We start from the raw sequence: 23,901 nt of genomic DNA on the forward strand, positions 1-23,901 counted from the left end.
CCCCCCCCAACTGAAGCTAATTTTTACTCGTAGTAGAATACAATTGCTGGGTTGCCTCCAATGTCACATCCGCCTCATTAAGCTACACTCACACTCCAGCTCGCGATGGGTTATCGATGAAAATGAGGCATTTTGGTGGCGATATACACGTGAGCTAAAAGTTGTGGTCACACAGCACGCAAACACTTGATTATCATACCTTCACGCATTTGAGTCTGGCACAGCTTGTGCGGCCGCGCTTGGGACCCGGTCATTATGGGAAACGCCCAATACTGATTTGAGCGCAATCGGCACATACAGATAGGGACGCTGTTTTCGCAGAGGCTTTGGGAAGTATCATTATCACGTTTGTTTCTAGCCATATTTATCACGCTGGTTAAATACTCTGCTTTCTGTTTTGCTTTCGTTTTTGGAAATAATCACGCCTGCTAATAAACACTTCCTGCACTCAGATCCATCTACCTTGCAGTGTCCTGATTCCCAGATCTTTAACCCAGACACACAAAGTTCTATTCTATTTCTATTTATCCTCTATGCTCTTCCAGGTTTTCATCTGTGTGTCCGTGTAGAACGATGTCTGCAGCACCAGGTACTTTGAGAGGTCAAGGAACTTGACGGATGGATAAATTTTCCAATTCGTAGGAAAAATCCTTCTTTGTTAGCGTGTAAGGATCTAATCCCATTGATTGGTTTCTAAGAAACCTTTGTCACATGCACACTTCAAGTACAGTGAAATTCATCCTCTGCATTTAACCCATCTGAAGCAGTGAACACACGCACACACCCAGAGCAGTGGGCAGCCACACCAGAGCGCCCAGGGAGCAGTCAGGGGTCAGGTACCTTGCTCAAGGGCACCTCAGCCCAAGGCCGCCCCATGTTAACCTAACTGCACGTCTTTGGACTGTGGGAGGAAACCCATGCAGACACGGGGAGAACATGCAAACTCCACACAGAAAGGCCCTCGCCAGCTGCTGGGTTCGAACCCGGAACCTTCTTGCTGTGAGGCGACCGTGCTAACCACTACACCACCGTGCCACCCCATATATTCTATATCCACTTCTTCTTGGTTTTAATAACTTGCTTGTTTGCTGAGCACAAACATGGCAACAAGTTCTTGTGTTAATGGACCAGACTCCACTTTTGGATCATTAATCCCTTCTGACTGAGAATGCCCTGCATGCATGGGTTTATGTTGCTTCTGGCACATCCATACAGCTTTAAATACAAGACCTACAATTAAAAACAGTGTTTTATTGTATTTATTTAATTCCTGGGCTCCCATCTGGAACATGATAGGGGTGTTCACACGGCAACTTTTACTCCGGTGTAGCACCGGTAGAGCGTTCACACGGTACAAAGTTATACCGGTGTAGCCCCTGAAAGCTGCTTAAACCGGTGCAAATCTAACCCTGCTCGGGAGGTGGTTTAAGAAATTTACTCCGGAGTAAATGCTAGTTTGCGGGGCAGCACCGATATAAAATGGGACGTCTGAACGCTACAGGGGTAGACTCGCTACGCGTGAGGAGAGTTGCTTACATACGGGTATTGCATAATTTGCATCCTGGTATTTTGCGCTTCCAAAATAGCGAACATCAACAACAACAGAACTGCGTGTCTTCCAGTGTTGCCAGATTGGGCGGTTTTAAGTGCATTTTGGTGGATTTGAACATATTTTGGGCTGGAAAACGTCAGCAGTATCTGGCAACACTGGTGTCTTCATCCACGTTGTTTTCCCGGCGCTTGGTGATGCCATGACAACCGGGAAAAGGAAGTACATTTTCACGCATGTGCATATTTCATTTCCGCATTATTACTATCGTATAGCACGGTCGCAAAAACTGCCGTGTGACCGCAAGTGGGGCTGCACCGGTGCTAACACGCTTCTCTCTAGTAAGCAGGTTTGTGACGTGTGAACGCTCCACAAAATTTACACCGGTGTAAGCTATATCGCAACAAAATACATCGGTGCAGCATCGATGCAAATACCGGTATGTGCCGTGTGAACACCCCTGATGTTGCATCCCATTAAATAAATTATTAGATTCTAATAGAATAGAGGAGCCAAAATAATTGGTGATCTTTTTTTAATGGGCCCCAACTCATTACAAGTATGAATACATGTAGGTGGGTCTCGAAGTAGAAAAGGTTGAGAAGCCTTGGCTTACTCAGCAATTCAAAAATCAGCCGTCAGTAGTAGTGCAAAGAAATAAAGCTCACCCTTACTTGAGAATTACAGTCTATTAGTAACAATATGCAAACTCGGAATACGTTGTGCACAATATACAGGCTGCAAAACCGGTGTTGCAAGGTGTGCTGTTAGGAAAGGCAAAACCCACAAGATGCTGCAACAAGAAAATGTCAGAAGCGGTTTCAGTAAACAAAAAGAGGATCCATACCGAGTCTGTGGATAGCGAACTGAGCGTCGTATTTATTAAGTAGCAATCATTAACCAGAAACCTATTAGAATTCACTCTGTTTATAGAAATATCAAGTTAAAACAGCTGACAGAAGTTTTAAAGCAGGCAACACAAAGAACAGGGATTCCTTTTCTCTCAGCAATATCTAATTAAAAAAAAAAAAAAATTACGTCTCCATCAGGCATATAGAGATAAAAGGAAAAAGATCCATTTAAATCTACAAATCCTTGACTTGCAAGTAACGTCAACGCGAAATAGAAACCTGGAATGTCGGCCATGTTGGTGGATATACAAATGCGGGGTCAAGCGACATTCGATACAAAAAACAGTCACGCGTGCGCAACTCTGTTTTTCCACTGCTTTAAGCGTTCTTTCAGCTATGGCATATCTCCATGCTGCATACGGTTGTGGTCCCAACAGCACTCGTGACCGTGGCACGTTCGGATTTTTTCAAATTCCGCTAGTGATTCGGAAAGAGGGCGAGGAAACTCTGAGGCTTAGTACAGAAAGGAGACGAACACGGCTAGGGCTGATCTAACAGAGACTAAAACCGAAACAGCTCATGTTCGCAGTCGTCGTTTTATCTCCGGCGAGATTCAAAAGTTCTCTCGATAATATCATGGAAGAATTTTATTTCGTGTTACTAGAATTTTGCTATAAAATGAGTGTCGTGGTTCACTCGGTCGTTATGATTTTAACACGTGGATTACCATTTCGCTTCTCGGAGCGCCAGCAAAATTATATGACAAACAATCCAGACTGGGCACCCTCTCAGAAAACGGGCTTGGACTTGATTCTTCGGCAGCCGAACCAGATAGAATGCGATATCTGGGTACTCGATGGTTGGTAGAAGTGTCTTATCTTCAGAAAAGTCTGACTTTTTTGAAATAATATGGGTCAAAACTACACGTATCTATCTCGTCTTTGTATCGAATCTTCGCTTGAGCGTTCAAATCGTGGTAATACTGAGAAAATTCATTATCGTTTACAGACACGCTTTCAGCGGCTGCCGTCCTAGTTGCTTTGTATATCCACCATCATGGCGGACGCTCATGACGTGGCACGTTTTGATCACGTGGTAGCAAGTCATCTATTTGGAGGATTTTTTTTTTTAAACAAATTCCTTATCAAATTCATTGTTTGCAGTTTAAAATTGGTTAAATCATAAGATTAGCCCTACAGGAGAAAGTCAGGAGAATAGCAAGATGCTAAATGTTCAGTTCTTCCTCACGGTTTTTTTTTTTTTTTTAAACATTAGGAGACTCATTTTAGATTTTTCGGATCACGGATCCGCCGACGGCAGTTAAATACTACCGCTAGAAAAATAAAAAAAGTCTGTGCGTATTTTTATTTTAACTGCCGAAACGTACAAAAAGAAATGTAAAAAAAAAAAAAAAAAGTCACATTTTTCTTGTAACAGCACTGTATCCCTCGTACTAGGTCATATTTCTTTAAGTAAAAAGTATTAGAATCGCAAATACAAACGACAATGTGTGTTGTATACAGTATATCCACTTCAGCAGAGTCCGAAAACGAAACTATTTACGACGTTGAGTATTCACTTGAATGTTTTTATGGTATTTACAACCGCTTTACGACAGTGTCAACCTCGTGCTGACCATGCCTGACGCTGACAGCATGGATTCCAAGCTATCGCCTCAACTGTACGGAAGCATAAAGTGTGGTAAAGAAAAGTCTTTTCACTGTCTCACTAACCAAAACGTGGGCGATTTCGTCTCTCAAGCGTTGAAAGTAAACAATGAAAAGATCAAAACGATCTTTGGTTCTCAGAAAGGTGGTGGTGATGTAACGAGCGCGATGCCGAATATGCCTGCCATAACGTTAGTTTGCGATTTTGGCTACAAGTATCTGACTGTGGAATTAGAAGAGGATGGTGCCACAGATACCCCTTTTCCACCAAATCAGTTCCAGGGCTGGTTCGGGGCCAGTGCTGGTGCTGGTTCACAACTCGTTCAACTTGCGAGCCAGCTGAGAACCAGTTTGCTTTTCCATAGCTCGCGGTGCTAAGCGGAGCCATGTCATTACGTCGCTGTATACGTCAGTTACGTCACTACGTTTACATAAACCTTGGCGCGAATATCGAAGCAAAAACAACACGGAAGAAGCAGCAGCAGCAACGACAACAATAATAATAATAATGGATGACTTCGCGTTTGTACAGCTGCTGCTTCTCATCGCTTAAAAATGGCGATCTTTCACGGTCTTGTTATTGTTGTTGGTCTTAACAACTCCGCCCCCCCGCTGACGTAAGCGGTTCTTTCCTCTGGCCCAGCAGAGAGCTGGTGCTAGCCTGGAACCGGTTTTTCTGGCCCCAGAGCCAGTTCTTTGTCAGTGGAAACAGAAAACCCGGTTCCAAACTAAGCACTGACCCCGAACCAGCCCTGGAACTGCTTTGGTGGAAAAGGGGCAACAGAGTCCTATCGAATCAAGTAGCACGAAGGTATCAGCCTTCTATGTGCTCGCGAGAGCTCAACAGTCATATAACCACATACCTTCAGAGAAGTAAGTACTGGAATGCTAGTCCGTGTTATAAACGTATACACAAGAACACATGCACACAATATTTTTTATATATATATATATATATATATATATATATATATATATATATATATAAGTGATTCCACGCTTATGGGTACTGAAATGGGGACATGAACTTATTTTTAAAAATTCACCTAAAACCATTTCTTTTTTTACCATCAGGTCACAAAACATGTAATCTTTAATGAATGATATGTTAAAAGATAACTTTAATTTTCTGAGGTGTAATAAAAACATATTTATATGCCAAAGTCAAGCCTATGAGTTCCAAAATGATGTCTGTTACATTACTTCTGTTACGATTGTCCATCTCACGTCTGTTACAAATTAATTACAATCTAGCTCTATACCATGTTAATCTTATTGAAAGAATGTGTATGTTTATTCTACTACACATGTTTATTAATTACATTTGCTAAAACATCACCTTCCTATGTTTCAAAAAGTAATTCTACATTGTTAAAATTGAGAATATATATGTCCACAACACTTCTGTTACGTTCTGACTTTGGCATATAAATATGTTTTTATTACATCTCAGAAAATTAAAGTTCTTTTAACATATCATTCATCATAAAAAAGAAATGGTTTTAGGTGAATTTTTAAAAATAAGTTCATGTCCCCATTTCAGTACCCATAAGCGTGGAATCACTCATATATATATATATATATATATATATATATATATATATATATATATATATATATATAAAAAAGTGTCTCCTGAATTTAAATTATTTTATCATCTTAATCCCACATTGAAATTTTGCCATGCAAAAAAAAAAAAAAAAAAAAAAAAAAAAAGGACAAGGACACTTATTTTTATTTTGACCGACATCATCAAAAATATGTTGAAAAAATCCGTGAACCTAAAGATTAAAAAAAAAAAAAAAAAAGTGTGGCCTTACTGAAGACTTCAAAAAAAAGGGAAAAAAAAAGCCAAATGATATTTGGTACACCCATTCCCATTTACAAGCCATACTTCAGAAAGAACAATCACTATTAAAATGGGTTTTGTTTTGTTTTTTAATTCTTTGTTTTTGGTACCCCTACATAAAAAGCTCAAATATTATATGAAGATTAAAATGATCAGGATCTGTCCGTGCCTGGAAAAACAAGAGTTGAAACCATGCATGTGCTTGACTGTCCATGTGGGTCTGCTCCTACCTGAACTCTGCACTGCTGAGCACAGCTGAGGTGGACATACTCCTGGCTTTTGGTTTATTTCGAAAAGCTTTCCCAGAAACAGGAGGCTCCTTTCCACCACAGGATGAGCAGGTTGTCTCCGGCTTCAGCATCCAGCTTGCCTCCCCAGAACTCTCCATCTGAGACGAGGACACGGAGGACGACAGAACAGAGCGAGAACAGATTAAGGTCTGAAAGCTGCGTCAAACTCGAACGTGAAAGGAGGTTTAGCTTCTTCTTTGAAGAGTGTCTTTGCAAACTAGTTCAGGAAGCTATGAAGGCTGATGCAACCTGGAAATGAAAAGGGAGGGCATCTCATCTTTTGTTACCCAAATCACCACCCTATACGTAAATGAGCCAGCCGGCACCGAGGAAAGCCATATAAAACATCAGACACGATGGATGAAACACTGTAAAACATTATAGACAACCGTATTTCAGTTCGTTAAAAATCAACTGCAATGGTATTCAAAGTTTAGAAAACGTTATAGCCAGACAAGTTTACCAACGTGTTTTTATCACACATTTTCCCGTTTCACACTTGATCAGGTTATTCATAAGGAGGGATGCAGGGCTTGACATTAAGTTTTAAACCCACAATTTCCACTTGACCCCTAGTTTGCGAGTACTTCTTTTTTTTTTTAGGAAAACCATAGAAGAGTTGTGAATTGCAACATAAAATGAAGATCAAACACTGAGTTGAAGTTTGGTTATTGGTTACTTTTTACTTGTAATGGACAATAATTTTATCCAAAATAGTTTTTCCTGCGGGGCGGCACGGTGGTGTAGTGGTTAGTGCTGTCGCCTCACAGCAAGAAGGTCCGGGTTCGAGCCCCGTGGCCGGCGAGGGCCTTTCTGTGTGGAGTTTGCATGTTGTCTGCGTGGGTTTCCTCTGGGTGCTCTGGTTTCCCCCAAAGACATGCAGGTTAGGTTAACTGGTGGCTCTAAATTGACCGTAGGTGTGAATGTGAGTGTGAATGGTTGTCTGTGTCTATGTGTCAGCCCTGTGATGACCTGGCGACTTGTCCAGGGTGTACCCCACCTCTCGCCCGTAGTCAGCTGGGATAGGCTCCAGCTTGCCTGCGACCTTGTAGAAGGATAAAGCGGCTACAGATAATGAGATGAGATGAGTTTTTCCTGCTTTAGTCGATTTATTTCCATTTCACATGCATGCAGCTGTTGTAAAGTTCAGCGTGTTTGTGTAGAACTCTCTCAGGCTGTAGGTTCGTTACTTGATAATGTAGAAATCATAAAATAGAAATCTATAACAAAGCCTGCATGAAGAAAACAATAGGGTGCCAAGACTTTTGAACAGGACTGTGTTTGAGAATATTTATATTTCCTTTTTTGTGATCTTATCCACCTCTCGGTTGTGGGTGTTTTAAACAGACCTGGCAACCTGTAACCGAGTCAGCGCAGCCGGCCTGTCTGGACAGCGCAGGGTTGTTGTTTTGTTTTTTTCTTTTTTAAATAAACCTAGAGGTGGATGATACCCAAAAAAACAAAACAAAAAAAAAACCACACCACACACACACAACACATGATATATAAATATTTTGCACAGGACTGTGTTCCTCTGAAAACAGAAACAAAGCTCCAGCTCTCTGCTCTTAATCTGTTGTTTCAGGATTTATCGCGCATGTCGCTCCTTGTTGAGTTTTTATGCCCGAGTTGTTTGAAACCAATCTGGGTTTTCTGTGTCAAATAAGGAAGCGGCTTCACCTTTAAGAAAATCAAACCCTTTCATGAAGGAGCTAACTCGAATACGAGCAGAAAAAAAAAAAAAAAATCACCACGAGATTCTTAAGCAAACTCTTCCATCCTCACTTCCGACTTTGTTTTTGTAAAATACATTTTAAATACAAATCAATCGTGAATTTCTCTGGAGTTTTCAGGCTGAGCTCCTCTCCTCGTATTCTTTAACCACTCATTTCCTCGTTGTTCTTGAAGCATTTGCTTCTATTTGTTAATATTTGTCTTGATAGCGGGGAGACGGTAACGCCTTTTACCTACTTCTCTGTTTGAACGAGCAAAAACAGCGCAAAAATTAACCATACTGAAGACAGATTAAGCTGCTTGCATGAAAGACGGTGTCTGTCTGACCCCAGCTGTAATTATCACATGATGCGTGACATCATGCACAAGGGGTCTATAAACAGTACGCGGACCATACTACAACAGCGGGGGTAAATAAAATAACTTGCAAAGCAGTAAATTAAACCGAGACTAAGAAAACAGCCAAGGCATAATGGCAGGTACGTAGTGAAGGACACCTTCAGGAACTGAAATAAAAGATCAAAAAGTCTAATTTTTGTGGTACTAGTTCGTAATATATGCTCATTCCAACTTGCCCGGTCAGGCATGTCGGGGACATATCCCACTTGTCCAAATGCGTGTTTCACTTACCCCGGGCAATCGGGCAGTCCTTAATGTTGAGCCCTAGAATAGGGGTAGAGAATGGATTTGCTTGAGTCTCAAAGGCTCCGAGTTTTGATTGCCAGTTGAGATGACCAAGAAATTGCAAAGCAACAATTAGAGATGGTGTGATGGTTCTCGATGATACAAATGGTCGCATGTGCATTAGGGATGGTAAGATTCGCCATTTTATATCCGTGCACCAGCATAAAATTTCATGATGCAACTGCCCTCGTTTTAAAAAAAAAAGTGCCCACCAGATACAATTTGGGATGAACTTGTGTCTAAACATTGAATTGGAGGCATATCCAGGTGAGGCAAAAGCTGCATTTCCATTAATCTGCTTAAACGTGCAAAGTGTGAACTTTTATTTTTAAAAACAAACAAAAAACTCCAGAGCAATTAAAAATAAAAATCAATCCATCTTGAAAAAGAAAATTTTTTTTTTTAAATACGATTTCAGTTGCTCAACAGTTCAGGGTCTCTTCTGTCATATTTTGTGTTTCATAATGCACCAATGTTTTAAATAGGAGACAGGTCTGGACTGCAGGCAGGCCAGTTTAGCACCTCGACTCTTTTACTATGGAGCCATGCAGAGTGTGGTTCAGCATCTTATTTATTTTTATACCAAAACAAAAGCTATACAACAGATAGACTGTTTTTTGATCACCAATCACGTGTGTGCACGAAGGAGAGTGCACCATTGAGTGTACGAAGGAGAGTGCACCACTTTGAACACAAATCGGGGGCTGATCATCTCCTGGTTGGATCACCTGGGTGAGGGCTTTGTTAACTAAAGATCCAAAACCACCCCATGACTCCAGTTTCATCACTGACAAATAGACGCAAATGCTTCAAGAACAACGAGGAAATGAGTGGTTAAAGAATACGAGGAGAGGAGCTCAGCCTGAAAACTCCAGAAAAATTCACGATTGCATTTAAAATGTATTTTACAAAAACAGAAAAGTCGGAAGTGAGGATGGAAGAGTTTGCTTAAGAACCACGTTTTATTTGTTTCTGCTCGCATTCGCGTTAGCTCCTTCCTGAAAGTGTTTGATTTTCTTAAAGGTGAAGCCGCTTCCTTATTCGACACAGAAAACCCAGATTGGTTTCAATCAACTCTGGCATAAAAACTCAACAAGGAGCGACATGCGCAATAAATCCTGAAACAACAGGATTAAGAGCAGAGAGAGCTGGAGCTCTGTTTGTTATCAGAGGAACACAGTCCTCATCTCATCTCATTATCTGTAGCCGCTTTATCCTGTTCTACAGGCTCGCAGGCAAGCTGGAGCCTATCCCAGCTGACTACGGGCGAAAGGCGGGGTACACCCTGGACAAGTCGCCAGGTCATCACAGGGCTGACACATAGACACAGACAACCATTCACACTCACATTCACACCTACGGTCAATTTAGAGTCACCAGTTAACCTAACCTGCATGTCTTTGGACTGTGGGGGAAACCGGAGCACCCGGAGGAAACCCACGCGGACACGGGGAGAACATGCAAACTCCGCACAGAAAGGCCCTCGCCAGCCACGGGGCTCGAACCCGGACCTTCTTGCTGTGAGGCGACAGCGCTAACCACTACACCACCGTGCCGACCAGGAAAAACTATTTCGGATAAAATTGTTATTGTCCATTAAAGTAACCAATAACCAAAATTAATAATAAACTTAATCAATAACCAAACTTCAACTCAATGTGTGATCTTCATTTTATGTTGCAATTCACAACTATTCTATGGTTTTCCAATCAATCAATAAAAAGTAGTACTCGCAAAATAGGGGGACGTGATAATATTGGGGGGCAAGTGGAAACTTACCCCAACTTACCTCCCAGGGCAAGTGGGTTTAAAAGTTAATGTCAAGCCCTGAATGAATGATGAATTCAAACGAAGCCAAACTGGCTGAGGTGGGGACTTGAAAATGAAGAATGCTGATGCCTTTTAAAAAACACTGCTCAATGCCCAATGATTCAATAATAACTTCATGTAAAGCTGTAAAATCCAACTTGATATTTAAAGGGAAAGTTTGCCTCTCAGTAGAGAAACAGAAGTTGCTTGCAGAATCTGACTCATCAGAACAGAAGTAGCAACCTGTCAGTTATAACAACAATCGATGATAAAAATAAAGGAATATTTGTACGCCAATAAAGTACTGAATAGTTGCACCGGTTATCCAGGTTAACTTCTCGTTCCTGTTTTCTGCGAGGTTGCTCGTTATAACTATTTAAGAAACATTGTGCTGAAAAATGAGCCACATATACTGTACCAGCTGCGATGACCTGGCGACTTGTCCAGGGTGTACCCTGCCTTTCGCCCGTAGTCAGCTGGGATAGGCTCCAGCTTGCCTGCGACCCTGTAGAACAGGATAAAGTGGCTAGAGATGATGAGATGAGATACTGTAACAGTCAAAACTTTGAACACGCTCATACCGTACATAGGTTTTTCTGTAAACATGACATTTTTGCGCACACTTGCATGCATGTGTAAATACAGTTCTGTGCAAAAGTCTCAGGCACCCCATTCCCCCCCAATACAATCTTTGTTATACATTTCTATTTTATGACTTCTACATTATCAAGTTTGTACAAAAATATTTTAGGAGTTCCAAGCGTTTGTTTTCCAGCACAAACTTAAATATTACAGGAGCAGGGTGTTTGTATCCGAGCAGCATATTACATCAGAGACCACTGTCAGATTACATAGGGTCAGTCCATATGAACTCAGCAGAGGCCTCCCGACTGACCGTCTCTGATTTGTTTCATACTTTCACAAACTAAATGTTATTCCCAGTAAACACCATGCAAAATTTCAGCCATATATCTTTTAGTTTTTGAGATGTTGGGGCTGGGGCAGCACGGTGGTGTAGTGGTTAGCGCTGTCGCCTCACAGCAAGAAGGTCCGGGTTCGAGCCCCGTGGCAGGCGAGGGCCTTTCTGTGCGGAGTTTGCATGTTCTCCCCGTGTCTGCGTGGGTTTCCTCCGGGTGCTCCGGTTTCCCCCACAGTCCAAAGACATGCAGGTTAGGTTAACTGGTGACTCTAAATCGACCGTAGGTGTGAATGTGAGTGTGAATGGTTGTCTGTGTCTCTGTGTCGGCCCTGTGATGACCTGGCGACTTGTCCAGGGTGTACCCCGCCTCTCGCCCGTAGTCAGCTGGGATAGGCTCCAGCTTGCCTGCGACCCTGTAGAACAGGATAAAGTGGCTAGAGATGAGATAAAGTTGGTATCTTGAACCAAACTATTTTTATTAAGGTATCAAAAATACACCATATTTCACCACAAACAAATGTAAAATACAGAGCCACTGTACTTAAAATACAAAATCACAAAATTGTATCAGAGAACTAATATTTGTATATTATGCCCAAATATTCAGCTTATCTTTATTCTACAGGTTTTCCCATACCCAGGTCTACAATTTAAAACTATATAGTGTCAGTAAAAGCAAAAACTTCAAACAAATACTGTCTACTTGAAGAGCTCGAACAATGTATTGATTTGCTTTTCAACATCAGATGGAAGTTTATATCCCCTGCATGTTGACGCAAGTGGAGCATCAATAATCTTCAGGATATGGACAAGAGACATCCAACAGATATCCTCCTTCCTGGGCCAACTGTAATTCTTAGAGGGACCATGAGGATGCATGAATATTACTTGCACATCTTGTTCCTCGTCCGATGTTGCACGTACAGTGGGGCAAAAAAGTATTTAGTCAGTCACCAATTGTGCAAGTTCTCCCACTTAAAAAGATGAGCGAGGCCTGTAATTTTCATCATAGGTACACTTCAACTATGAGAGACAAAATGAGAAAAAAAAAAAAATCCAGAAAATCACATTGTCTGATTTTTAAAGGATTTATTTGCAAATTATGGTGGAAAATAAGTATTTGGTGAATAACAAAAGTTCATCTCAATACTTTGTTATATACCCTTTGTTGGCAAATGACAGAGGTCAAACGTTTTCTGTAAGTCTTCACAAGGTTTTCACACACTGTTGCTGGTATTTTGGCCCATTCCTCCATGCAGATCTCCTCTAGAGCAGTGATGTTTCGGGGCTGTCGCTGGGCAACACGGACTTTCAACTCCCTCCAAAGATTTTCTATGGGGTCGAGATCTGGAGACTGGCTAGGCCACTCCAGGACCTTGAAATGCTTCTTACGAAGCCACTCCTTCGTTGCCCGGGCGGTGTGTTTGGGATCATTGTCATGCTGAAAGACCCAGCCACGTTTCATCTTCAATGCCCTTGCTGATGGAAGGAGGTTTTCACTCAAAATCTCACGATACCTGGCCCCATTCATTCTTTCCTTTACACGGATCAGTCGTCCTGGTCCCTTTGCAGAAAAACAGCCCCAAAGCATGATGTTTCCACCCCCATGCTTCACAGTAGGTATGGTGTTCTTTGGATGCAGCTCAGCATTCTTTCTCCTCCAAACACGACAAGTTGAGTTTTTACCAAAAAGTTCTATTTTGGTTTCATCTGACCATATGCCATTCTCCCAATCCTCTTCTGGATCATCCAAATGCTCTCTAGCAAACTTCAGACGGGCCTGGACATGTACTGGCTTAAGCAGGGGGACACGTCTGGCACTGCAGGATTTGAGTCCCTGGCGGCGTAGTGTGTTACTGATGGTAGCCTTTGTTACTTTGGTCCCAGCTCTCTGCAGGTCATTCACTAGGTCCCCCCGTGTGGTTCTGGGATTTTTGCTCACCGTTTTTGTGATCATTTTGACCCCATGGGGTGAGATCTTGCGTGGAGCCCTAGATCGAGGGAGATTATCAGTGGTCTTATATGTCTTCCATTTTCTAATAATTGCTCCCACAGTTGATTTCTTCACACCAAGCTCCTTTACCTATTGCAGATTCAGTCTTCCCAGCCTGGTGCAGGTCTACAATTTTGTTTCTGGTGTCCTTTGACAGCTCTTTGGTCTTGGCCATAGTGGAGTTTGGAGTGTGACTGTTTGAGGTTGTGGACAGGTGTCTTTTATACTGATAACGAGTTCAAACAGGTGCCATTAATCCAGGTAACGAGTGGAGGACAGAGGAGCCTCTTAAAGAAGAAGTTACAGGTCTGTGAGAGCCAGAAATCTTGCTTGTTTGTAGGTGACCAAATACTTATTTTACCGAGGAATTTACCAATTAATTCACTAAAAATCCTACAATGTGATTTCCTGGATTCTTTCCCCCCATTTTGTCTCTCATAGTTGAGGTATACCTATGATGAAAATTACAGGCCTCTCATCTTTTTAAGTGGGAGAACTTGCACAATTGGTGGCTGACTAAATACTTTTTTGCCCCACTGTACGTTATCTATCCACCATTGTTGGTCATACAACCACACAACATATTTACCAGGAACTGTATCTGCAAGAGAGACAATTTCCAGCTTTTATGTATTGCTTGGAGCATACATCACATGGCTTGAAACGGCATTTCCGTCTCTAGCAAAACATGGCGCATTTCATACCTTCATAAACGTAGTTTGATTCAAGATAACAACTTCATCTCATCTCATCATCTCTAGCTGCTTTATCCTGTTCTACAGGGTTGCAGGCAAGCTGGAGCCTATCCCAGCTGACTACGGGCGAAAGGCGGGGTACACCCTGGACAAGTCGCCAGGTCATCACAGGGCTGACACAGACACAGACAACCATTCACACCTACGGTCAATTTAGAGTCACCAGTTAACCTAACCTGCATGTCTTTGGACTGTGGGGGAAACCGGAGCACCCGGAGGAAACCCACGCGGACACGGGGAGAACATGCAAACTCCGCACAGAAAGGCCCTCGCCGGCCACGGGGCTCGAACCCGGAACCTTCTTGCTGTGAGGCGACAGCGCTAACCACTACACCACCGTGCCGCCCCAATACCAACTTCGTATTTTGTGAATATATTAATGAAGACATGCTCTTTCCAATGGTATAATTCTTTTTATTGGAGACCTTGTCATACATGAGCAATGTGCATTTGAAATATAGACATGAAATGATTTTTTTTCATTTTTAATGCCTCATAAATCAGAAAATTTTATTCCCTTTAGAAAAATACTTAGGTCACCAAAATAGCACTAGAACATGAGAAATAAATACCAAAATTTGACAGATCTGATGTGCTTCGATGTGGAAATACAGAGGGCCAAAACCGCTCCAAAGCACAAACTATTTTTTTAAACAGTTTTCAGCAAGCTATAAACTGCCACATATGCAACTGTGGATCTTCTTTTATAGTAAAGACATTTAGTACCTACTAACATCTCCTGAAAATTTCATGCATCTAGCATGAACAGTTCAAAAGTAATGACTTATTGAACTTAGCATCTTTTTCTGTACCACTCATTTTTACAGTAAATCAGTGTCACGCCCCATTTTTTTTTTAAAGCTCCAATATCTCAAAAACTAAAAGATATAAGGCTGAAATTTTGTATGGTGTTTACTGGGAATAATCGCATTAGTTTGTGCAAGTATGAAACAAATCGGAGACGGTCAGTCGGGAATATTTTCTGAAATCTGGCGATTTGAGGTGGAGTTACCAAAAAAGAAAAAAAACAAAATGAAGGCTACTGGGTTTTGGTGCAAAATTAAGAAGCAAATGTGAGAGTCAAGGTATCCAGAAGTAGGGATGTTAACCGATGACCGTTTGACCGGTGGTTGACCGAATCAACGTCAACCGGTTAAATTTTTTTTTTGTTGTCGGTGAAAAAAAAAAATCAATCGTTTTGAAGCTGCCGATTTTGGAGCGGAGAACCTGGAATTCTGTGTTGTAAACGCTTGGGCCATGCGGTGTAAGGACAACAGCTGACAAATCAGAAACACCCATTCAGTCATGTCCCGCCCTCCCCCCCAGTTAAAGACAGCTGACAAATCAGAAACACCCATTCAGTCATGTCCCGCCCCAGTTGAACACAGCTGCCACTCGGCTAAAGAAAAAAAAGTGTAGAGACAGGCTTTTTAGCTTACAAATTACTGTTCTGGTTTTTTTTAAAATTATTATTAGAAGGCACATGGAGTTTAGTCCTGCCTTGGCCAGTGCATTCTGAAAGTATGTTTCGGTCTGTAGCCAACAATGCATGTTATTGCAGATCATATCTCTCCACACAAACTAAAGGCGCAGATGCCGACTTTTTCATGGACTGTAACGGCATTTGCTTATGTAGTAATTTTAATACACAATTTACTCTGATGAAATTATTCAGACACTCCAACGCCCCCCCCCAAAAAAAAAAAAAAAAATCGGATCTGCACGAGCCGTGAAAAAGGCACGCCGTTTGCATCCCTGTTTAAACTCGTAGGTTAACCGACTTTAACCGGCTAATGAGGCTCGGTGGTCAATCAAGATTTTTTTTTTAGTTTTCACCATCCCTATCCAGAAGAACTGTGGCTGGTTCTGCAAGATGCTCAGTAAAACCTCCAGTTCATTTCCTTATCAATTGTACCGGAGACCACTTTTTTTTTTTTTAAAGCAAAGGGTCGTCTCGTACCAAATACTGAGTTTGTTTCATTCATTATGGTTTACTGCTGTATACAACCGCGAGTTGGCCTCGTGGTTAGTGTGTCCGCCTCTCGCTCGGAAGATCGTGAGTTCTACTCGCGGTCGGGTCATACCAAAGATCATCATAAAAATGGTACCTACTAGGGTTGGGCGGTATCCAAATTTTGATACCTTTAAACCGTCTCTGTGTTTTCCCGGGGTATACGGTATTACCGAGAAAAAAATAATATTTTGTTTCGGCCTACTGTGTAACGTGCGCCTATGCCTCAGATGTACTATTTAAAAGCAGCATAGCGAATTGTGTGCACTGTGGTATGGATTAAGCAGCAAAGCGAATTTTGTGCATTAAGTAGGGTTGCCACATCTGAGTTGTAAAAAACCGGGACACATCGGTCGGCGGTCGCGCCTGCGCGCACGTACGAGCGCGGGGGTTGAGGGCTGCGGACACGCACATCTACGATGCCTTATGCCTTATGTGAATGTTCACGTTTAAAAATAAAACAGTTCAACTGGTGCAGTTAGGCGTTTAGTTAAAATTCATTTTGTCTTCTTAACCCTTAAATGGGCACTACCACAAATATTATTACAAAAAATAAGTTCATATAGGAATGATCTTATTTGGACGCCAATTTTTTTTTTTAAACAAATATTTAATAGTAGGCTAACAGCCCCCTGAAGAGTCTCTCCTCCCATTCCGTTTCCAAATCAAAATAATACAAATATAATCAATATAATTTCTCTCAGTCTGCTTCGTTGTTGTTTTAGCCTTTTCTCTGGAGAACTGAACTTTAAAAGTTAGACTACCGTATCATACCAAATAGCCCTAATCCTTTGTTTTAATCACAAGAGAGAGGTGCTATGTTATTGGGACAACTGATTTATTCATTTCTCACGCCAGTGTTCAGGCATTCTTTTTTGATATATTTAATGATTTATTTAATGATTCATTTATTGATGAAATTGGCCCAGGCTTTAGAACCAGCTTTTATCAGAATCAGAACATAGGAAGTAGACAGCCAGCCTACTTGCGCACCGACCAAGGGAACTCTCACCTATTGTTTGGTATTACGGTATTCCAGTATCTTTGATTTCGCGCGGCCGCCGTTGTATTGACCACGATCACCTAGCAACGGCGACTGGCTGCGTGCGCAAACATTCGGTGAGGCCACACAAGTAGCTGCCTACAATATGCCCGCTTATGTGAAAACTATTAATATGTTAAGTGGCTGCGAGAAACATTAATGATTTGTGTTTATTTCAATGGGGGATAATGTGAGGAAGTAAAAAAACCGGGACAAAACGTGTCCCGGGAAGGTTATTCCATTTTCCTGGACATTTTCCATTTTCCACAAAAAACCGGGACAATCCCGGAAAAACCTGGACGTGTGGCAACACTAGCATTAAGAGATATTTCAAAGCATCACGCAACTCTTCCTTCATCTGTCAGACTCCAAAATGTCACGCAGGGTTGCCATGGTAACGACATAACCCTGCACGCGATGAGAACTTCTTTAGGAAATTGATAGAATTAGTGAAAATACGATCACACAGTTATTCGGGACGATCTTCAATTTATTATTTTCTATTATGACCTCATGTACTCCATATTTATTTAGATATTATATATTTTTTTTAAATGACGGTAATGAGACCGATACCGTTGGTACTTTTGGATACCTCGGGATACCTTCTTACCGTAATACCGCCCAACCCTAGTACCTACTGCTATCTGGCAAGGCACGCTGCAATACAGATGCAAGTGGGGAGTCAAACTCTCACGGTTACCAGAGGACCAGTCCCCCACTGTAACCCTAGCTATGTAATAGGCGAGAGGCTACGGAAACGGAGATCGGTGCCGCCCTATGCACCACACGACGTGGGAAGGACTTTGACTGCTGTATACAGTAATGTTGAAACATTTCATTTCATTATTTTTAAGCCATTTTTGGTCAACAGCATTTCTTTACATGTGCCTCAGACTTTTGCACAGTACTGTACATCAATCAAACACTGAGGTGCTTTTCTGCTCACCACGGTCAGGGACTTCCTGTAAACTCAAACTAGTCTGGCCTCTTGTAATTTTCCAGGTCAGCAATATGCTGCAGCACGGGGGGCCGGCAGCACAGTGGTTAGCACTGTTGCCTCACAGCAAGAAGGTTCTGGGTTCGAGCCCAGTGGTCATGTGTGAGTGAACGGTTGGTTGTCTGGGAACCCAGCCACCATCTGGTGCTGGTCCCAAGCCTGGAAAATGTAAGGGTCGTCGCAGGAAGGGCATCCAGCATAAAACTTTGCTCCAATTAATAGGACGTATCAAGGTCCACACGGCAGCGACTCCACTCCCACACACACACACACACACACACAAGTTGGAGAAGCTGGAAATAGCAGCAACATATACTGTTGTTACCTCACAGCTCCAGGGTTCAAGGTTCAATCCTGAGCTCAGTTTACTGTCTGTATGGAGTTTCAGTCCATGTTCTCTACGTGTCCTTGTGGGTTTCCTTCCATCTCCCAGAAACATGCTGATAGATGACTTGACTACACTAATTTGACCCTTGGTGTCAATGTGCGTGCATGGTGATGGCCTGGCATCCCATACTTGCCAACCCTCCCAATTTTAGCCTCCGTCTCCTGATCGTATTTGTTAAAAACTGGATAATCTCCCGGTTTTGGGAAATCCCTACAGCCAAGTTAAAAATACTCCCGATTACGTCCAATCAGAATCATATGAGAAACACTATTGACGTCAACTGACTTTTAACCAATCAACGGACAGAACGACAGTCACTTCCGTAATGTAGGATTCACCCAGGCTGTTCGACATTTTTTACAAGCAGTCATTCATCATGGCCACTAAACCAAATACCAAACGGTAAAAATATGAACGCAAATACCGGGTTGCATGGGAGAATGAATTTCCATGGATAAGCAAATGTTCGACCAGCCAGACCAACGCATTTTGCAAGGTAAGCGATTCACTGACCGCACAGGTCAAAATTTAGAAGTCCGTATGCTTACATCCGGGTCTCGCAAATTTATTTCAGTTGGAAAATTTTTAATGCTGGGTCGGGTGGCCGTAACTATTGAATTTGTTTGGTGAGTGTATTTGAATAGTGTGGTAGTGTCTTAGTGCTATTTTGAATTTATGTTTGAAAGTTTTAAGCGAGGGTGGCACGGTTGTGTAGCGGTTAGCGCTGTCGCCTCACAGCAAGAAGGTCCGGGTTCGAGCCCCGGGGCCGGCGAGGGCCTTTCTGTGCGGAGTTTGCATGTTCTCCCCGTGTCCGCGTGGGTTTCCTCCGGGTGCTCCGGTTTCCCCCACAGTCCAAAGACATGCAGGTTAGGTTAACTGGTGACTCTAAATTGACCGTAGGTGTGAATGGTTGTCTGTGTCTATGTGTCAGCCCTGTGATGACCTGGCGACTTGTCCAGGGTGTACCCCGCCTTTCGCCCGTAGTCAGCTGGGATAGGCTCCAGCTTGCCTGCGACCCTGTAGAACAGGATAAAGCGGCTACAGATAATGAGATGAGATGAGTTTTGAGGTTTTAAGTGAAAGATTACTAGTGAGTGTATTTTGGTCGTACTAAAATTTTGCATTCACGTGAATTTCTTTGTGGAGTATATTTTGATAGTATGGTAGTATTTATAGTGCCATTTTTAAATTTTGCTTGAAAACTTTCCGTCAAAGTTTGCAAATGAGCAAATTCCTTTGGTGAATTGCAATAGGATTTTGATAGTGTTTCTAGTAAGAGAGATGCGTTTTAGTAGTACTAAGACAATGCAGTATTTATTTAATTGAGTTATTTTGGTTAAATCTTATATAAATTAAAAACAATTTTAATATGATATTATAGTTCTCTGTATTTTTACATGAGCTTACAGAAGGAAAACACATTTGATGCAATCCAATAATACTTTCATTCACTGTGACTATTTTAATAAATTATAAACATTCTTCTAAAGCATCACTTGTGTTATTTTCTGTGGGTCTCTGTATGTAGACAATATTCAGGCATGAGATTTTTCAGCTAAAAATCTGATTTAAGACTTCCCTTTCATTGTCTCATCTCGTTATCTGTAGCCGCTTTATCCTGTTCTACAGGGTCGCAGGCAAGCTGGAGCCTATCCCAGCTGACTACGGGCGAAAGGCGGGGTACACCCTGGACAAGTCGCCAGGTCATCACAGGGCTGACACATAGACACAGACAACCATTCACACTCACACTCACACCTACGGTCAATTTAGAGTCACCAGTTAACCTAACCTGCATGTCTTTGGACTGTGGGGGAAACTGGAGCACCTGGAGGAAACCCACGCAGACATGGGGAAAACAAAAAGGGCACAAAAAGGCCCTCGCCGGCCACGGGGCTCGAACCCGGACCTTCTTGCTGTGAGGCGACGGCGCTAACCACTACACCACCATGCCGCCCCCCCTTTCATTGTTATTATATTAAAATTCAATATAACAACATCGTTTCCATCAATGAAGAGTTACATCATCAACGAAACTGACTTCATGTTAAAACTGTTAATGTTGTCTGTTGTCGCCCAAATGAGGATGGGTTCCCTTTTGAGTCTGGTTCCTCTCAAGGTTTCTTCCTCATGTCACCTGAGGGAGTTTTTCCTTGCCACTGTCGTCACAGGCTCGCTCATTGGGGATAGATAAAGGATAAAATTAGCTCATGTTATAAGTCGTTCAAATTCTGTAAAGCTGCTTTGTGATGATGTTTATTGTTAAAAGTGCTATACAAATAAACTTGACTTAAAACTCAAGACAAGAGTATTATTTCAGATTTTTCACTCTGAGCTCTCTCATGCCTGATACATGAATCCCATAACCTAGAGTAAATGATCGAACAATATGAACAATTCAAAAAAACTAACTGTATAAATTTCAAATGGTTTGCAATTAATTGGGATCCAGTGTTTTTATCATTTCAACCGCGCATCAGACCCTCGTCCAACTGAAAAGGTCGTTCATGCACTTTTCTCCCACATGAGAATTTTGAAAAGTTGGCAAGTATGGCATCCCATATGGAGTGTATTCCCCATTGATCAACACTACATTTCCAGGTCTAGAAAACCAGTATCTAAAATGCTATACTTTTTAACATAACATTTGCTGAACTTCTAGAATTTTCCAGGCTTAGCAAAGTACTTTTAAATTGCATACTACAGAGACAACCCAGGTCTATTACATACAGTACAATGTAGAGTCTCAGCATTCTGTGGGCATTTTATTCCTCTCTCATGAATGAAAACGCTTCTATCTGTAGTGGTACACGAAAAATTCATACTATCCGTTAAATATAAAAGTAAAAGCACCACTCTTTAACAGGACCAGGACAATATACAAGTTAATGTGTATAACCCCGATTCCAAAAAAGTTGGGAGAGTACAAATCGTAAATAAAAACGGAATGCAATAATTTACAAATCTCAAAAACTGATATTGTATTCACAATAGAACATGGACAACATATCAAATGTCGAAAGTGAGACATTTTGAAATTTCATGCCAAATATTGGCTCATTTGAAATTTCATGACAGCAACACATCTCAAAAAAGTTGGGACAGGGGCAATAAGAGGCTGGAAAAGTTAAAGGTACAAAAAAGGAACAGCTGGAGGACCAAATTGCAACTCATTAGGTCAATTGGCAATAGGTCATTAACATGACTGGGTATAAAAAGAGCATCTTGGAGTCGCAGCGGCTTTCAGAAGTAAAGATGGGAAGAGGATCACCAATCCCCCTAATTCTGCGCCGACAAATAGTGGAGCAATATCAGAAAGGAGTTCGACAGTGTAAAATTGCAAAGAGTTTGAACATATCATCATCTACAGTGCATAATATCATCAAAAGATTCAGAGAATCTGGAAGAATCTCTGTGCGTAAGGGTCAAGGCCGGAAAACCATACTGGGTGCCCGTGATCTTCGGGCCCTTAGACAGCACTGCATCACATACAGGCATGCTTCTGTATTGGAAATCACAAAATGGGCTCAGGAATATTTCCAGAGAATATTATCTGTGAACACAATTCACCGTGCCATCCGCCGTTGCCAGCTAAAACTCTATAGTTCAAAGAAGAAGCCGTATCTAAACATGATCCAGAAGCGCAGACGTCTTCTCTGGGCCAAGGCTCATTTAAAATGGACTGTGGCAAAGTGGAAAACTGTTCTGTGGTCAGACGAATCAAAATTTGAAGTTCTTTATGGAAATCAGGGATGCCGTGTCATTCGGACTAAAGAGGAGAAGGACGACCCAAGTTGTTATCAGCGCTCAGTTCAGAAGCCTGCATCTCTGATGGTATGGGGTTGCATTAGTGCGTGTGGCATGGGCAGCTTACACATCTGGAAAGACACCATCAATGCTGAAAGGTATATCCAGGTTCTAGAGCAACATATGCTCCCATCCAGACGACGTCTCTTTCAGGGAAGACCTTGCATTTTCCAACATGACAATGCCAAACCACATACTGCATCAATTACAGCATCATGGCTGCGTAGAAGAAGGGTCCGGGTACTGAACTGGCCAGCCTGCAGTCCAGATCTTTCACCCATAGAAAACATTTGGTGCATCATAAAACGGAAGATATGACAAAAAAGACCTAAGACAGTTGAGCAACTAGAATCCTACATTAGACAAGAATGGGTTAACATTCCTATCCCTAAACTTGAGCAACTTGTCTCCTCAGTCCCCAGACGTTTACAGACTGTTGTAAAGAGAAAAGGGGATGTCTCACAGTGGGAAACACGGCCTTGTCCCAACTTTTTTGAGATGTGGTGTTGTCATGAAATTTAAAATCACCTAATTTTTCTCTTTAAATGATAACTTTTCAGTTTAAACATTTGATATACGTCATCTATGTTCTATTCTGAATAAAATATGGAATTTTGAAACTTCCACATCATTGCATTCCGTTTTTATTTACAATTTGTACTTTGTCCCAACTTTTTTGGAATCGGGGTTGTAGATTAAAACATCAGAACAAAAGGCAACATCACATCACATCACAGGTCCGTCTCTGGCTCACACCGGCTACCAGGCTGCAACACAGTACTCGAGTTACATAAACAACTTTTGTTATATAAAAAAAAAAAACCGTAATAACCAGGTACATCAAGAACATTCTTTGAATGTTGAGCAAGACAGCTAGCATTAGTTAGCTAACTAGCTTTCGTGCACAAACTGGGTTAAATGTTAGCTACCAAGCTACTTACATTAGCCTGATCCTGCGCGGTTATACCACACGCTAATCCCAGCTACCTGCAGCAGGGAAGCGGGTGTTCAGGGAACTCGCCGGCCGCTACGCTGGGCGGATCACAGCACCGCCATTTAGAAGTAATTAGGCGTCTTTCCCCATACACAGCGCTATTCTTTCATTTCACAACAACAGCAGCATTTCGCCGGTTTCTGTTGCTATCCCAAGAGCACGCGGGACCGGTTTAGCATCAGCTCCCGAGCTGTCATCGAATATCTGCTCCTGAAAGCTACTCGACTTGACTAGCCAGTCCGGTTGCTATGCATTGATTACAGGACGTCACCGCCGGCACTGATTGGTCGAATACGATAGGTCGTTCCTGTCTTCCTGTTGATTGGTCAAACCGTGGCTCAGCAGGCTCTAGGTCCCGCCCTCTATAACAAGTGCAGTCTGCTCAACATGTGTTACAGAGCTCGATATAAAATCTCCAGCGTGAAGCCATCTGGCCGCCATCTTACCACTCGCAAAGCAAAGCGGCGGCTACAATTATCTCATCTCGTCTCATTATCTCTAGCCGCTTTATCCTGTTCTAGGGCAAGCTGGAGCCTATCCTAGCTGACTACGGGTGAAA

The 23,901-nt window shown here is 42.1% G+C and overlaps 1 protein-coding gene across 2 annotated transcripts in view; it reads right to left on the reverse strand.

Moving 5' to 3' along the window:
* Positions 1–23,567, reverse strand: part of nadka (NAD kinase a) — a 112,026-nt gene extending 88,459 nt beyond the window's left edge. Inside the window, exons 1-2 of one of the 2 annotated variants that reach the window (XM_060931622.1) lie at positions 23,290–23,567; positions 6,147–6,304 (exon numbers count right to left, since the gene is read on the reverse strand). In XM_060931622.1, coding sequence (XP_060787605.1) covers positions 6,147–6,304 — 158 coding nt within the window. In that variant the 5' untranslated portion in view covers positions 23,290–23,567. The remainder of the gene's footprint in view (positions 1–6,146; positions 6,305–23,289) is intronic. The other variant, XM_060931621.1, reaches the window with a different exon arrangement.
* Positions 23,568–23,901: the final 334 nt, after the last annotated feature.

The sequence above is a fragment of the Neoarius graeffei genome, chromosome 10, assembly GCF_027579695.1.
Source record: "Neoarius graeffei isolate fNeoGra1 chromosome 10, fNeoGra1.pri, whole genome shotgun sequence".
NCBI lineage: Eukaryota > Metazoa > Chordata > Actinopteri > Siluriformes > Ariidae > Neoarius > Neoarius graeffei.